The sequence below is a fragment of the Peromyscus eremicus genome, chromosome 7 (assembly GCF_949786415.1).
Source record: "Peromyscus eremicus chromosome 7, PerEre_H2_v1, whole genome shotgun sequence".
NCBI classification, from domain to species: domain Eukaryota; kingdom Metazoa; phylum Chordata; class Mammalia; order Rodentia; family Cricetidae; genus Peromyscus; species Peromyscus eremicus.
The window spans coordinates 102,049,917-102,064,728 of record NC_081422.1 but is presented as its reverse complement, the minus strand read 5'-3'; the positions used below and the strand labels follow the sequence as shown (position 1 = coordinate 102,064,728).

General features: G+C 42.5%; 1 protein-coding gene across 2 annotated transcripts in view; it reads left to right on the top strand.

The window, feature by feature from the left end:
- The first annotated feature begins 6,367 nt into the window (after positions 1 to 6,367).
- The window catches only part of Rbm5 (RNA binding motif protein 5), a 30,815-nt gene continuing 22,370 nt past the window's right edge, over positions 6,368 to 14,812 (top strand). The window contains exons 1-4 of one of the 2 annotated variants that reach the window (XM_059268597.1): positions 6,368 to 6,498; positions 7,743 to 7,810; positions 9,959 to 10,124; positions 11,623 to 11,778. In XM_059268597.1, the coding sequence (XP_059124580.1) occupies positions 7,794 to 7,810; positions 9,959 to 10,124; positions 11,623 to 11,778 (339 nt within the window). In that variant the 5' untranslated portion in view covers positions 6,368 to 6,498; positions 7,743 to 7,793. Of the gene's footprint in view, positions 6,499 to 6,532; positions 6,799 to 7,742; positions 7,811 to 9,958; positions 10,125 to 11,622; positions 11,779 to 14,812 lie in introns of those variants that run through there. The other variant, XM_059268598.1, reaches the window with a different exon arrangement.

Below are 14,812 nucleotides of genomic sequence, written 5' to 3'. Positions count from 1 at the left end.
ACTCGGGAGGCAGAGCCAGGCGGATCTCTGTGAGTTCGAGGCCAGCCTGGGCTACCAAGTGAGTTCCAGGAAAGGCGCAAAGCTACACAGAGAAACCCTGTCTCGAAAAACCAAAAAAAAAAAAAAAAAAAAGAGTAGAGCTAATAAGAAGTAGAAAATGCTTCCGTGTAGGCACATCTAAGAGTTGGTGCTGCAATGGTCAGCTAGTACTGTGGTGAGCTGGGGAACGCAGCCTACTATCTGCTTGAGTAATAGAGTGAACATAGCTAATGTGAATGCTGTTAGACTTTCAGATTCATATTCCTAATCTAATCAATGAGAAGAGCCTCGCTCTCGCTCTCGCATTTTGGTTTTTCAAGATAAGGTTTCTCTGTAGACCAGGCTGGCCTCCAACTAACTCACAGAGATCCACCTGCCTCTGCATCCTGAGTGCTAGGATTATAAGGCATGCACCACCACTGCCCGCCATGAGAAGAGCCTCTCTTTGCTTGTGATTTTTGGTAACTGCTAAGGTACAGCACATTTCCAGATGTAGATTTACTAACTAAAGATTCAGAAGTCCTCTTTTGACCACCCCAAGGCTACGGGGAAATAAAGTCCTGCAGCCCTGTTTTTCGGTGCTTTTAGTTCTGTGCTTTATAGATTACTTCATGTTGGTTCACCTCTGCAGCACCTTCCTCAGGTCTCTCCAAATTTAAAACTTTACATAGTGTATTTGCCCTCTTTCATATCCCATCTCAACTTCTCCACCATTATTGTGAACACAACTTCACTAAATTTGCTTCCAATATGAGTTTTTGATTTTGTTTTGTTTTTAAAGCCTGCATGATGTCACATTACTTTAATTCCAACACTCAAGAAGCAGAGCTCTCGCTCTTAGCGACCGGTAGACCTCAAAGATCTGCCCAATAGAGGACAGCAGACAGCGTGGGCCTCTCCACCCTTTCCCCAAGCCTCTGAATAAAGCATTTTGACTCCTAAATAAAAAGAGAGAGAAGCAGAGCTCTCTTGATCTCCGTGAATTTAAAACCAGCTAGACTCACTATGTAGCCCAGGTAGCCTCACAGTCAAGACCCTGCTGTCTAAGCCTCCAGAGTGCTGGCACCTCAGACCAGTGCGACCTCTTTTGGCAACTTTCGAGCTCTAGAGTTACAACGCAATCTCTAGTTAGTGTTATTTTGTTACTGACACATCCTTTTATAGTAACTACTTTTTCACATACTATGTTTCTAAATAAAAACCTGAGTCTCAAGTTAGTGCAGGGTCTTATTATCGAGGCTAGGCTTGCCTTGAACTCTAGATCCGTCTATCTCAGCCTTTTAACTGCTAGGATTACAGTGATTGCCCCCCTACCCAGCTCTCTCTACTTATCTGTTTTATGTGTATGTGAAGACAGGTGCCAGGCATTGGTGGCACATACCCCTTAAAGTAAAAATTATCTTCTTTTGGGGGTGTAATAATACCCAGTTATGGTAGGGGGGTTGTTTTGTTTTTTTGAGACAGGGTCTCACAATGTAGCCTTGGCTGACCTGGAACTTTTCTTATAGACCAGACTCAGATCTGCCTGCTCTGCCTCCCAAGTGCTAGAATTAAAGGTGTGCAATGTCACACCTGGCCTAACTTAACCTCTGCTTGTCTTTTTTTTTTTTTTTTTTTTTTTTTTTTTTTTTTTTTTTTTTTGGTTTTCAAGACAGGGTTTCTTTGTGTAGCTTTGTGCCTTTTCTGGAACTCACTCTATAGCCCAGGCTGGCCTTGAACTCACAGAGATCCACCTGCCTCTGCCTCTCAAGTGTTGGGATTAAAGGCATGCACCACATAGTTGAATTGAAACAATCTTTCCAAAAAAGAGGAAAAACCACCTTGAATACTGATATAAGTAGGAGTAGATGTAAAAAGTGATGACCTATAGAAAGTTTCCCAAGGCCTTTTATCAATATCAAAGCTAGGATATTGGATAATTGTTACAACCATGGAAAATACTTGCTGGGTTATTCTGTCATTTTCTCTCTCTTAGCTCATCAAAACTTGCCTCTGGTCAATTAATGTAGTTTTTGATGTTTGTTTTTGGTTTGTTTGGAGTTTTTAGGATTTTGTTTTGTTTTTTGATATATGCAAGAGTTTTTACAGAAATCTGTGGATTTTTAAAATATTGTTTGCTGTTTTTTTAGGACAGGATTTTACTGTGTATCCCTAACTAGGGACTTGCTGTATAGATCAGGCTAGCTTCAAACTCACAGAGATATCCTCCTGTCTCTTTATCTCCTGAGTGCTAGAATTAAAGGCCTGTGCCATCATACCCAGCCCTTAAGATTTATCTTTATGCATGTATGTATATATATATCATGCCTAGTGTCCAAGGAGGCCAAAAGAAAGTGTTACAGGTGGTTATGAGTTACCATTTGAGTGTAGAAACTAAAAGCAAATGCTCTTAACCACTGAGCTATCTCCAGAATCATGGTTACACCAGTATAAATCCCAGCACTCTAGCAGGCAGAGAAGAGAGGAACTTCAGGAGTTCAAAGTTGTCCTTAGCTAACCTGGGATACATTAAGACCCTGTTTCAAAGCAAAAACTTCTTTCACTTAATTTTCTAGAGCATTAGTTCCAATACTGGGACAAAAGTCTTGTTTTTATTTTTTGCCAGATAATGGGGATTTTGTTTTTGTTTTCTAACAGACTCATGAAAATCATTTCACAGGGGTGGGAGGCCTTTTTGAAACAGTTTTACTCTGTAATTCATGCTGGCCTCTGTGGTATTGTGTTCCCCGAAATATTGTGCACCCTAATAAACTTATCTGGGGTCAGAGACAGAACAGCCACAATATTAAACATGAGGATAGGCAGTGGTAGCACACGCCTTTAATTCTAGCATTCCAGAGGCAGAAATCCATCTGTTAAGGATACAGCCAAGCATGGTGACTCACGCCTTTAATCCCAGAAAGTGAGCCTTTAATCCCAAGGAGTGATGGTAGAAAGGAAAGATACATAAGGCGTGAAGAACAGAAACTAGAAGCTTTTGGCTGGTTAAGCTTTTAGGTTTTGAGCAGCACAGTTCAGCTGAGAGCCATTCGAATATGAGGACACAGAAGCTTCAAGTCTGAGGAAACAAGACCAGGTGAGAGGTTGGCCAGGTGAGGTTAGCTGTGGCTTGTTCTGTCTCTCTGATCTTCCAGTGTTCACACCAATACCTGGCTCAGGTTTGATTTTATTAATAAGAACTTTTAAGATTTCTGCTACAGGCCTCAAACTCTCCATCCTCTTATTTCTGCCTCTCTGGGAACTGAGATTACAGGCAATCTCATTCCCTGGCAACTTTTATTTTTTTAAACATTCATTTTGTATGTATTTGGGGGAGGGGGTAGCTGAGGACAACTTGTAGTAGTCCAATCTCTTTCTGAGATCATTTGGGTCTTGTGGTTAAAATTTTACTTTATCTACAGGCAGTGGTGGCACACACCTTGAGGCAGAGGCAGATGGATTTCTGTGAGTTTGAGGCCAGCCTGGTCTACAGAATGAGTTACAGGATAGCCAGAGCTGTTACACAAATCTTGTCTCGGAAAAAAAAAAAAAAATCACATTATTGCAGGTGCAGGTTGGTAGTGGCACATACCTTTAATCCCAGCATTCCAGAGTACCAGGCCAGCCTGGTCTACAAAGTAAGTTCCAGAACAGCCAGAGATACACAAAGAGACCCTGTCTCAAACAAACAACAAACCCTCAGACACACCTTTAATCCCAGCACTTAGGACAGCTTAGTGACAAGTGCACTTTAACCCAATGAACCATCACTAGTCCAAGTTTTTATTTTTATTTCTGGTTAGTCATATTTACTATTTTTATTTGTGTGTGTGGGGGGGGTGCATTTAGAGTCCAGAAGAGGGTGTGGGATCTTCCGGAGCTGGTATTACAGGCTTATGAGCTGCCTGACCTGAGTGCTGGAAATTAAATTTGGATACTCTCATAGGACAGCAAGCACTACCCCCGCTCCCCCCCCTCCAGACAGGGTTCCTCCGTGTAGCTTTGGTGCCTGTTCTAGAGCTCGATCTGTAGACCAAGCTGGCCTCGAACTCACAGAGATCCGCCAGGCTCTGCCTCCTGAGTGCTGGGATTGAAGGCGTGGGCCACCTATGCTGGCCTGAGGAGCAAGCACTCTTAACTGCTGATGCATCGCTCAAGCTTCCTGAGCCAACTTTGAAATTTTTTTAAATGAAAAAACAAAGGACTATATTTTATTAAAACTGTGTTCAACAAAACATTGTGTTTGTCTTTGGTACTTCAGCTACCAGATAGCTTGGGGGATACAGTTCTTCAACTCCACAGGACAATGAGACCAAACAGACAGACAGCTGGGAGGGTGGGATTTATCTCTGGATGGAATCCATCTGGGGTAGGGGAGCTTTTAGTTTAAAAGTGAATTGGCAGTCAGTCATGGTGGCAAACACCTCTAATCCCAGCAAGTACTCAGGAAGCAGAGGCCAGTGGATCTGATGAGTTCACAAACAAACAAACAAACAAAAAAACAACCATTTAACTTTCATGGGTCCAGCCCAGCCCAGTAAATACTTTGAGGATGCTCTAAAAAACTTACTGAGGGAGGCCTCAGTGGTTAAAAGCACTTGCTGTTCTTCCAGAGGACCCAGGTCAAGATTCCAGCATCCATTTCAGGAAGCTTATAACTGCCTATAACTCCAGATCCAGTGGTTCTGGATTTGGTTCTGACCTCCTTAAGCACCAGGCACAAAAATGGTGCATAGAGAGGGCTGGAGAGATGGCTTAGAGGTTAAGAGCACTGGCAGCCCTTCAAGAGGACCTGAGTTCAATTCCCAGTAATCATATGGTGGCTCACAACCGTCTAATAATGAAATCTGGTGCCATTTTCTGGGCAGAAGACTGTATACATAATAAATCTCTAGAAGAGCATCCAGGTCTCTCAACCAGCATGCCATCTTTCCAGCCCCCACACCTCAAAATTAAATTGTCTTAAAAACAAAACTTGTTGATTAGACCAGGCTTGGTGGTGCAAGCATATAGTCCCAGCACTTGGGAAGTAGAGGCAAGAGGATTAGAGAGCTCAAGGTCATCCTTAGTTCCATAGTGAGTTCAAGACTGGGCAACAGAAGGCCCTGTCTCTAAATAAATATTAAAGTACCAAGGATGTGCTTCCCTATGCCTCAGAGTACTAGGACTAAAAGGCAGGTGTTATGCAGATCACTGGTAGTGGCCAATAAACCCAGTGGGTGACATCTTGCATCATTCATGGTAGGAATTGCAATGATTTGATCTATGTTTAACTCATAAATTTTCGTTGGTTGGTTGGTTGGTTGGTTTTGTTTTTCCACATAGGGTTTCTCTGTGTAACAGCCCTGACAGTCCTGGAACCTTTTTTGTAGACCAGGGTGGCCTCTGCCTCCCAAGTGCTAGGATCAAAAGTGTGCACCACCACATCCAGCTTTAACTCAAGCTTAATTGAGCATAGTTGTGGATGTAGCTCAATGCTAGCACTTAAGTATTCAAAAGGCCCTGGGTTTGGCAGGCAGTGGCAGTAGTAGCACATGCTTTTAATCCCAGCACTCAGTAGGCAGAGGCAGGTAGATCTCTTGAGTTTGAGGCCAACCTGGTTTACAGAGTGAGTTCCAGGACAGCCAGGACTACACAGAGAAACCCTGGCTCATCTCAAAAAACAGAAAGTCCCTGGGTTCAAGTTTTAACACAACAACAAATATACACACTCACACGCATATGCTTTTTTTTTTTTTTTTTTTTTTTTTTTTTTTTAAGACAGTGTTTCTCTTTGTAGCCCTCCCTAGCTTTCCTAGAACTCCCTCTGTAGACCAGGCTGACCTTGAATCCAGGGATCTGCTTGCCTATACTCAGAGCACTAGGACTAAAAGGCATGTGCCACCACACCCAATTTGGGACCTTGTTTTAGAGAATGGAATAATACTATCAAGATTTGCTTACAAGAATTTCCCCGGTTTCCATAAAACTCAAGTTCCTTATGTGAAAAAAAAATCAGTTTAATACCATCTCACAGGTTTTACAAAGTTATAAGGATGTTTGTGAAGATACCCCCCGCCCCCGCCCAAAAATCTAACCTAGCCTCCAGGAAAGTAATCAGTAGCATTCTTTCTCTAAAAGCGGTATTATATGTTTTCCAGTGTGTGGGGTGCTTGTAGAGTTCACATCCGGGTCCTCAGAGGCTGAATGGCAGCTTTGTCACGGAGAAGATGAAATACGCGAAATAATTAACACAGGGTCGAGTGACAGGCTGCCTGGGAGACCACACTTCCCGGCAGCCCTCGCGCAGACAGGCGCCTTCGCTGATTGGATGCCTCTGAAGAGGCGGGTGGGGTGGGGGGTGGGGGTGGGTCCAGGCGCGAGGTACTGTGGGTAGGAGAAGACCGTCGGTGGAGACGCCATTTTGTGGAGCGGCCGAACCCTGTAGGAGGTTCTGGGACGTAGAGCCGCTACTGCTTCCGCTTCGTTCCCTCTTGGGGGGTGAGTGCGGCGGCCGTCCATTACGTCCCAGCGATTTTTGCCGTTGGTGCTGTCCCTTGAGTCTCCCTGTCAGTCGTCAGAGGTGACCGCTCAACCGCGTCTTTGAAGGGACTCAGCTAAGCGAGCTTTTGAGGGCCGCTCCCCTCCTCTCCTCTGGCTCCACCAGCTTTCTTAGATCGCCCCTAACTCTGTTCTCGGCTCGCCTCTTTCGAGTTGCTTGTCTCTTCCTGGGACGTTGTCCCGAATTCCCTGTTCAGCGGAGTGGTGGAGCGCCTGCAACTGAATCTCACTCTCGGAAAGGTGGCTTGGTGTTGGTGATCTGAGGACTGGGAACTCCTCAGAGGCGGGGAGGGACGTTTGTAAGGTGGGAAAGAGACTGAATGCCGGGCTCAGTAGCTTAGGCCTTAGCGCCGCCATCTCGGCTACGACACCCCACCGGAGGAGGGTGCGGGCACCTCCCGGGAAACAAGGGACAGCCGTAGCCGTTCGACCCCGGAACTTGAAGCCCTAGATAACGCTTTCGTTTATTAAGTCAACGAATATTCGTTGAGCGCCTGCTTTATACCAGATGCTAGAAATAGCTGTAACTAGCTAGTGGGACATCACAGGTATCGAAGAGTACACCTGTGTGATATTTTATTACGGTCCATGGGCAGGGGACAGGCTGTTGGTCACTCGGTGGCCTGTGTGGATCAGGACTGGTCCAAGACGTAGGCGTTATTGATACAAAGCTGTTAAGCGGAGTAAGGTCTTGCCTTACCGAAATAGATCACGCGTTATGTTATACATGTACATTTCATTCAAATCAGTATTCCACCTTCTAAGGCTTTAAAGTTAGTTGGCAGAAAATTTTGAATCTAGTGTTTCTCGATTTTAGTGTTGAATTTTATATTAATGAAGACACTTGGATGAATGTTTTAACCATCAACCATCTCATGAAGTTGCCTTGATAATGAAAACAAGGAGCTTTTTGCTTTGTAATAGTAGGAGTACCCAACCTGTCTTCTGCCTTCACCTTTCTTGAGTTTCTTATTGAATGTGTTAGTCTTAGTATTTTAAAGTATCCTTTATTTTCCTGTTTCTTAACAAAGCATGATTTAATGTTGACAGTTAGTCCTCCTCTTCCCCCACCTTAGCCAAGTTAAGGATTAGTGGAATCCTAACCACCAAGAGTTGTATCCCTGTTTGTAGGGCACTTGAATTAAGTGATCTCTGAAATTTGCAACAATCTTTTTTTCTCCTAGGGAAAAAAAATTAAACCTTTTGGAGCCTCGAGCTAGATCTTCAGTGAAACAATGGGTTCAGACAAAAGGTGAGTTTTAATACATTCTATGCTTTTTTTTAAATATTTTTTTTTTTTAGGGTTTTTTTGTTTGTTTTTGTTTTTCGAGACAGGGTTTCTCTGTGTAGCTTTGCGCCTTTCCTGGAACTCACTTTGTAGACCATGCTGGCCTCGAACTCACAGAGATCTGCCTGGCTCTGCCTCCCAAGTGCTGGGATTAAAGGCGTGCGCCCCCCCCCCCCATCACCCCACCCCACCCTCGACCATTCTATGCCTTTGATCTCAGCATTTTAGTGGGGACTGAACTATTTGTTTAGATATCCTTGTGTGATGGTGGCTCACGCCTTTAATCCCAGCAGAGGCAGACTGAGTTTAAGACAGGCAAGGACTGCATAAAGAAAGCCTGCCTCAAAAAACAAAAACAAACAAAAAAAACCCGTAATATATAATAATAATAATAACCCTGCCTCAAAAAAAAACCCAATAATAATAAGTTGTTTATTTACCAAACAATTTGTTGGGTTTTTTTTTTGTTGTTGTTGTTTTTCCAGACAGGGTTTCTCTTTGTAGTTTTGGTGCCTGTCCTGGATCTCGCTCTGTAGACCAGGCTGGCCTCAAAACTCACAGATATCTGCCTGGCTCGGCCTCCTGATTGCTGGGATTAAAGGTGTGCTACACACACATACACACACACACACACACACACACACACACACACACACACCCCGTGTGTTTTTTACTTGTACACAGCCAGGAAAGCGTCTTGGAGAAAGTATTCTCTGAGGTGAAATCTGAAGGCTAAGTAAGAATTAGGTTAAGGAGAGCAGTATGGAGTAGGCTATGGGAAGTTCCAACCATGGACAGGAGCTATTCAAAGCCTGCTTGACAAGCAGTGAGTGAATGCCACTCCTTGCTATTCCCTAATGATACAATGCAAGACTTAGAGAGTTGAGAAGCCTGGGATCACATGTTATATCAAGAGAGAAAGGAAAAGGCTAGAGGATTAAGATGAGAACATTTGAGGGCTGGGACATAGCTCATAGCATATGAAGCACTAGGATCCATCCCGAGTAGGACCAAATACATTAAACAAAGATGAAAGCGTTTCACTGCCTCGGCAGCTGTGGACACGCCATCTCAAGTCAGTTGATTTAACACAGCCTTTACTTCCTTTCAATATTGAGGCCAGTCCCTGTGATAGATGAAAAACTGACATCCTAGAGAGACTTATTTTTGTCCTGTGACAGCAGTCTATTGTTCTAATGTGTGTAATTAAACTGTTTACCCTTTTACTGGGTGGTAATCCCAGTAGAGACAGATGGATCTCTGAGTTCGAAGCCAACGTGGTCTAAAGAGCTAGTTCCAGGACAGCCAAAGCTATACAGAGCCCTGTCTTGGGGAGGGGGAGGTTACCCTTTTTGCTGCCAGTAGTAAAAGTTATAGGAAATAAAAGTTTTCTGTGGCTGTTGGTTTGATGTATTCATCCCCTTATGTGTACAAATGAAATACTTGGTTAAAGGCTTGTGTGGTGGGGGTTGGAGGGAAGACTTAGGTCATTTAGAGTATTGGTCCATTTCTGGTATGTATAGTACCCTTGAGAATACATGAGTTAAGATATATTTTTTGATATTGAGGAGTGGTGGAGTTCACTTTTAATCTCAGCAGAAGCAGAGGCAGATGGATCTATGGGTTCCAGGCCAGCCTGGTCTGCAGAGTAAGTTCCAGGACAGACATGGCTACACTGAGAAACCCTGTCTTGAAAAACCAAAAAAAAAAAGGAAAAAGCACAAGAATACATTTTGAGAATGTTTCCTTCTCAAAAATTTTAACCCAAATATCTGATAGTTATATTTTCTGATTTAGTGTCAATTATATATAGGGATATAGATGTTTTATCTCTTTTTTTCTTTTTTGAGATTGTTTTATGTAGACCTGGCTGGTCTGGAATTCAAGAGATCCTCCTGCCTCTGCCCCTTATGATTAAGGACATGTGCTCTCTGACCTGCCTATGTATGTTTTCTCAGAAGTTATCTTTGTAAACCGGAGATTGGTGGTACATTTTAAGGGATACATTAAACTATTTGAATGTACCTTACAAACTAATACGTGGGACGATTCTTTTTCTGAATGTACAAAATGATATACTTAAGATTAAATGAACATTATTTTTCTTTGCAGAGTGAGTAGAACAGAACGTAGTGGAAGATATGGTTCCATTATAGACAGAGATGACCGTGATGAACGTGAATCTAGAAGCAGGAGGAGGGACTCAGATTATAAAAGATCAAGTGATGATCGGAGAGGTGATAGATATGATGACTATCGAGACTATGATAGTCCAGAGGTGAGTAATAGCAATTGTTGATTAAAATTAGAATTAAAATTATATGGCCAATCTTCTTGTATAAGTAGTATGGCAACTAGAATATTACAACACCTATTACTCTGAAGCATATTCAGTTTGACTGTAACTTCCAAAGACAAAGTAGGTCTTACCTTTTTTTTTTTCCGAGACAGGGTTTCTCTGTATAGCTTTGGAGCCTTTCCTGGAACTCAGTCTGTAGACCAGGCTGGCCTCTGAACTCACAGAGATCCACCTGCCTCTGCCTCCGAGTGCTGGGATTAAAGGTTTGTGCCCCCACTGCCCGGCAGCCTAATTAATAGTATTAATATTAATAGCCAAAGTTTGTTTTAGGTTTGCCATGGACTCCTTTTGAATACTTGAACTTCGTGAACTTCTTTGCATCTCAGTACAACCTTATAAGATAGATGTTGTGTAGGGGGATAAAGAGCAAGGGGAGGGAGAAATATTGGTTGGAATATAAAATAAATGAAAATTTTTAATTAAAAAAAAAAAGGTAGTGTTGTTACCCTCCAACCCCAGACATGGTCTTACTATGTATCTCTGTTACCCTGTAACACACTTTGTAGACCTTGCTAGCCTGAAACTCACAGAGATCCTCCTGTCTCTGCCTTCCATGTGCTGGGATTAAAGGCATGAGCCATTCTGCCCTGTGATATGTTGTTCACATTTTAAAGATAAAGTAGAAGGTGGGCATATAATGTAGCTCAGGGATAGAACATTTGCTTAGCATGTACAAGGCCATGGATTTGGTTCCCCATATTAGTTTTGTGTTTTGTTTTGTCTTGTTTTTAAGATAAAAAAATTCTAACAATACACTATCCTGTGCCTCAGAATATTTAAGTAGTAATTTGAGTCACCTTAAATATTTTTCTTTCATATTACATATTTGTTCATATCTATATTTGGAAATAATTATACTGCCTGTATAACTTACATAACTTTCCCACTTTTTCTACATATATGATAATCTTTATACTATAACAAGACTTTTTAGGCGTTAGTATATTTTATATAGTGAATTATTAAACCATTCTTCTCAATTAAGTGAATGTCATTTTAAGAAAAACTGCAGGGCCGGGCGGTGGTGGCGCACGCCTTTAATCCCAGCACTCGGGAGGCAGAACCAGGCGGATCTCTGTGAGTTCGAGGCCAGCCTGGGCTACCAAGTGAGTCCCAGGAAAGGCGCAAAGCTACACAGAGAAACCCTGTCTCAAAAAACCAAAAAAGAAAAGAAAAACTGCATTGGGAGCTAGAAAGATGGCTCAGCAGTTAAAGCATTTGCTATTCTTGCGGAGGACCCAGGTTTGGTTTCTAACACCCACAGGGTGGCTTACAACTGTCTTTAGCTCCAATTCCAAGGTATCTGGCACCATCTTCTGGACTCTGTGGGTACCGGGTGTGCACATGGTACATGTAGAGTATAGATCAAAGTATAGGGTGAGTTTAATTATATATATTTTTATTTTTTTTGGACCAGAGAGAGCGTGAAAGAAGGAACAGTGACCGGTCTGAAGATGGCTACCATTCAGATGGTGACTATGGAGAGCATGATTATAGACATGACATCAGTGATGAAAGAGAAAGCAAGACCATCATGCTACGTGGCCTTCCTATCACCATCACAGAGAGCGATGTAAGAGAAACAGTACTTGTAACATTTCAGTAGGCATGACAAACTTACTCGTTGTCTCGTGGTGCTGTCTTAGGCTGTTATGTCACTTAGTGAAATAGATTTCTTTCTTTGGTGATAGACCAAAGTAAAGTACCATTTATATCTAACCTTTGAAGTTCAATGTAGAATTTTCTAAAGTTTCCAAGTATAAGCCTTGTTTGTTCATTAGCTTTTAGAAGGTAAAACTAATTCATGCTTTCAAAGTTTCAAAGCTTGCTTGGGCAATGGTTGTACACACCTTTAACCCCAGCACTCAGAAGGTGGAGTAGGCAGATCCCTGACTTCAAGGTCAGCCTGGTATACAGAGAGTTCCAAGACAGCTAGGACTATGTAGATAAACCCTGTTCCAAAGAAACCAAAACAAAATTTCAAAGCTGGGCATGACAACTCATCTGTAATCTTAGCACTGAAGAGGAGGTAAAAGCCAGAGGATCTCCCTGAGATGCCATTGTGATCTATGTAGTAAGTTCTGTGCCAGCTAGGAGTACATAGTCATATACTGCCTCAACAAAAAAATTTACTTTTGTTTTTAGCATTGGTCTTTCCCAGCTCAGTAGGTCACTTCACCTTTTAAGTGCCTCCTTCCACCCCCTTAACAAACTATATTTATTTAAGGGGCTGAAAAGATGGTTCAGCAATTAAGAGCACTGACTGCTCTTCCTGAGTACCTGGGTTCAATTCCCAGCATCCATATGGTTGAACATACAGCTTTATGTAACTCCAGTTCTAGGATATCTGATGCCTTCTTCTGACCTCCAAGGGAATGAGGCACTAATATGGAACATAGAGATACATGCAGGCAAAATACCTATGTGCATAAAATTTTAATTTTTTTTTTTTTTAAGAAAAGGTTAATTTTTAGTGCCCAGCCTAATGCTATGTATGTATCTGTAATCTAAGCATTCAGGAGGCTGAGGCAGAAAGATCAGTAATTCAGGCCAGCCTGAGGTAAATAATAAGATCCTTAAAGAACCCAAGGATTGGGTTCTAGCACCACCACAAAAGAAAACCAAAAAATAACATTAATAATTTGGCTGTCTTTGTTTTTTTTTTTTTCCGAGACAGGGTTTCTCTGTGTAGCTTTGCGCCTTTTCTGGAACTCACTTTGGAGACCAGGCTGGCCTCGAACTCACAGAGATCCGCCTGCCTCTGCCTCCCCAGTGCTGGGATTAAAGGCGTGCGCCGCCGCCGCCGCCGCCGCCGCCGCCGCCACCCGGTCTCTGGCTGTCTTTTATTTTGAACAGGATTACATTTTTCCATTTGAAATCTCTGAGAAGCCTGTGTTCCTTGGCTTACTTGGCTTTGTTTGTTTGGTTTTTTGAGACAGGGTTTCTCTGTGTAGCCCTGGCTGGCCTCATTCACTAAGATCACTGGCCTCTGCCTCCTGAGTGCTGGGATTAAAATTGTGCACCACCACTGCCCTGCCTGATATAGTAGATTTTTAAACTGGAAGTAGCTATTGTAGTAAATGTAAGATAGGTTGTTGAAGTTAATAGTGAGTTGTTATTTCATTATTTGTGATCCTCTACACGTCTACTATACTGTATGTACTGTTAGATGTCACCATGGTGCAAAGCCACTACCATCCCTTGAAAGAACATGAATGCATAGCCAAGACAGCATATGATGGTTGTAGTTGGTTAGATATAGCTAGATACAATAGCATATACCTATAATCCCAGCTGCTAAAGAGGCTGAGGCAGGAGGGTTGCTTGAACTGAGATCAGAACCAATCTGGGCTATATAGCAAGACCTTTGTTTGTTTATTTGTTTATATATGGTTTTGTGTTGAACTTTTTTGTTTGAAAGAGGGTGGCTAGTCTCTGTAGTCTTGACCGTCGTGGAGCTCACTATGTAGGCCATGTGGACCTTGAACTCACAGAGTTCCTCCTGCCTCTTATCTACCTCCCAAATGTTGGAGTTAAAGGTGTGTACCACACAAAACCAGGTTCAATTCCCAGCACCTATGTGGCAGCTCACAACTGCCTGTAACTCCAGCAGATTTGACACCCTCACACAGGTATACATGCAAACAAAACCCCAATGCACAGAAAATAAAAATAAATAAATCATTAAAAAAATAATTAAAACAAGAAAGAAAACCTAGCCAACTATACAAGAAAGTTACAGAGGCTGGGGAGATGGCTCTGTAGTATGAGTGCTTGGTCTGCAAGCACTAGGCCCCAAGTTCAGGTCCCCAGCACCCACATAATAGGTGCTGGCTGCATATTAGGTCATCCCCAACACTGAAGTGTAGAGACAAGTGGATCCCAACCGTTCATTAGCCAGTTTGCCAGCTAGTCTAGCTAAAAAGGCAAGCTTCTGGTTTAGTGAGAGACCCTGTCTCAAGAAGGTGAACAGTGATAGAAGACATGTGATGACCTCCACGTGCGCACACTTACACTGTGTATACAATGTAAATACACCACCACCACCACCACCACCACCCCACACACACAGACACAGTTTGTGGGTAACTCATAATGCGCATGTTGGGATGATGAGGGAACTGAGGTGAATTGTGCTTGGACAGTTGCAGCTATTAAGTAAGGAGTGTAAGAAATCCTCCAGAATGATTCGGGAAAGCTTATTGATTAAGTGGGTCGTATGGCCTTGGAAATCCACAGAAGTAGACAGCATAAAGGAAACAATCCTGTAGCTTATTTTTGGAAGCTGTCATATTAATAAGGAGACAGGATTATGATTCTGTGTGTTTTAATCTTTAGAGAAACTAGTAAAACTTCCATAAGAAGTTTGATTTTCAAAGTAGGATTTCTGGGCTAGGAATGTAGCTAAGTTTTTAGAGTGCTTGCCTAGCATACATGAAGATCAGAGTTCTGTCTCAGCATTTGGAAGATAGGGGCAGAAGAATCAAGTTAAGGTCAGCATAGACTACCTGCCACACTGTCTCAAATGAAGTAGAGTTTATTATTTGGGGGAACACACATATGTGAAGGTCAGAAGACAGCTTGCAGTGATCAGTATGTGAGTCTTG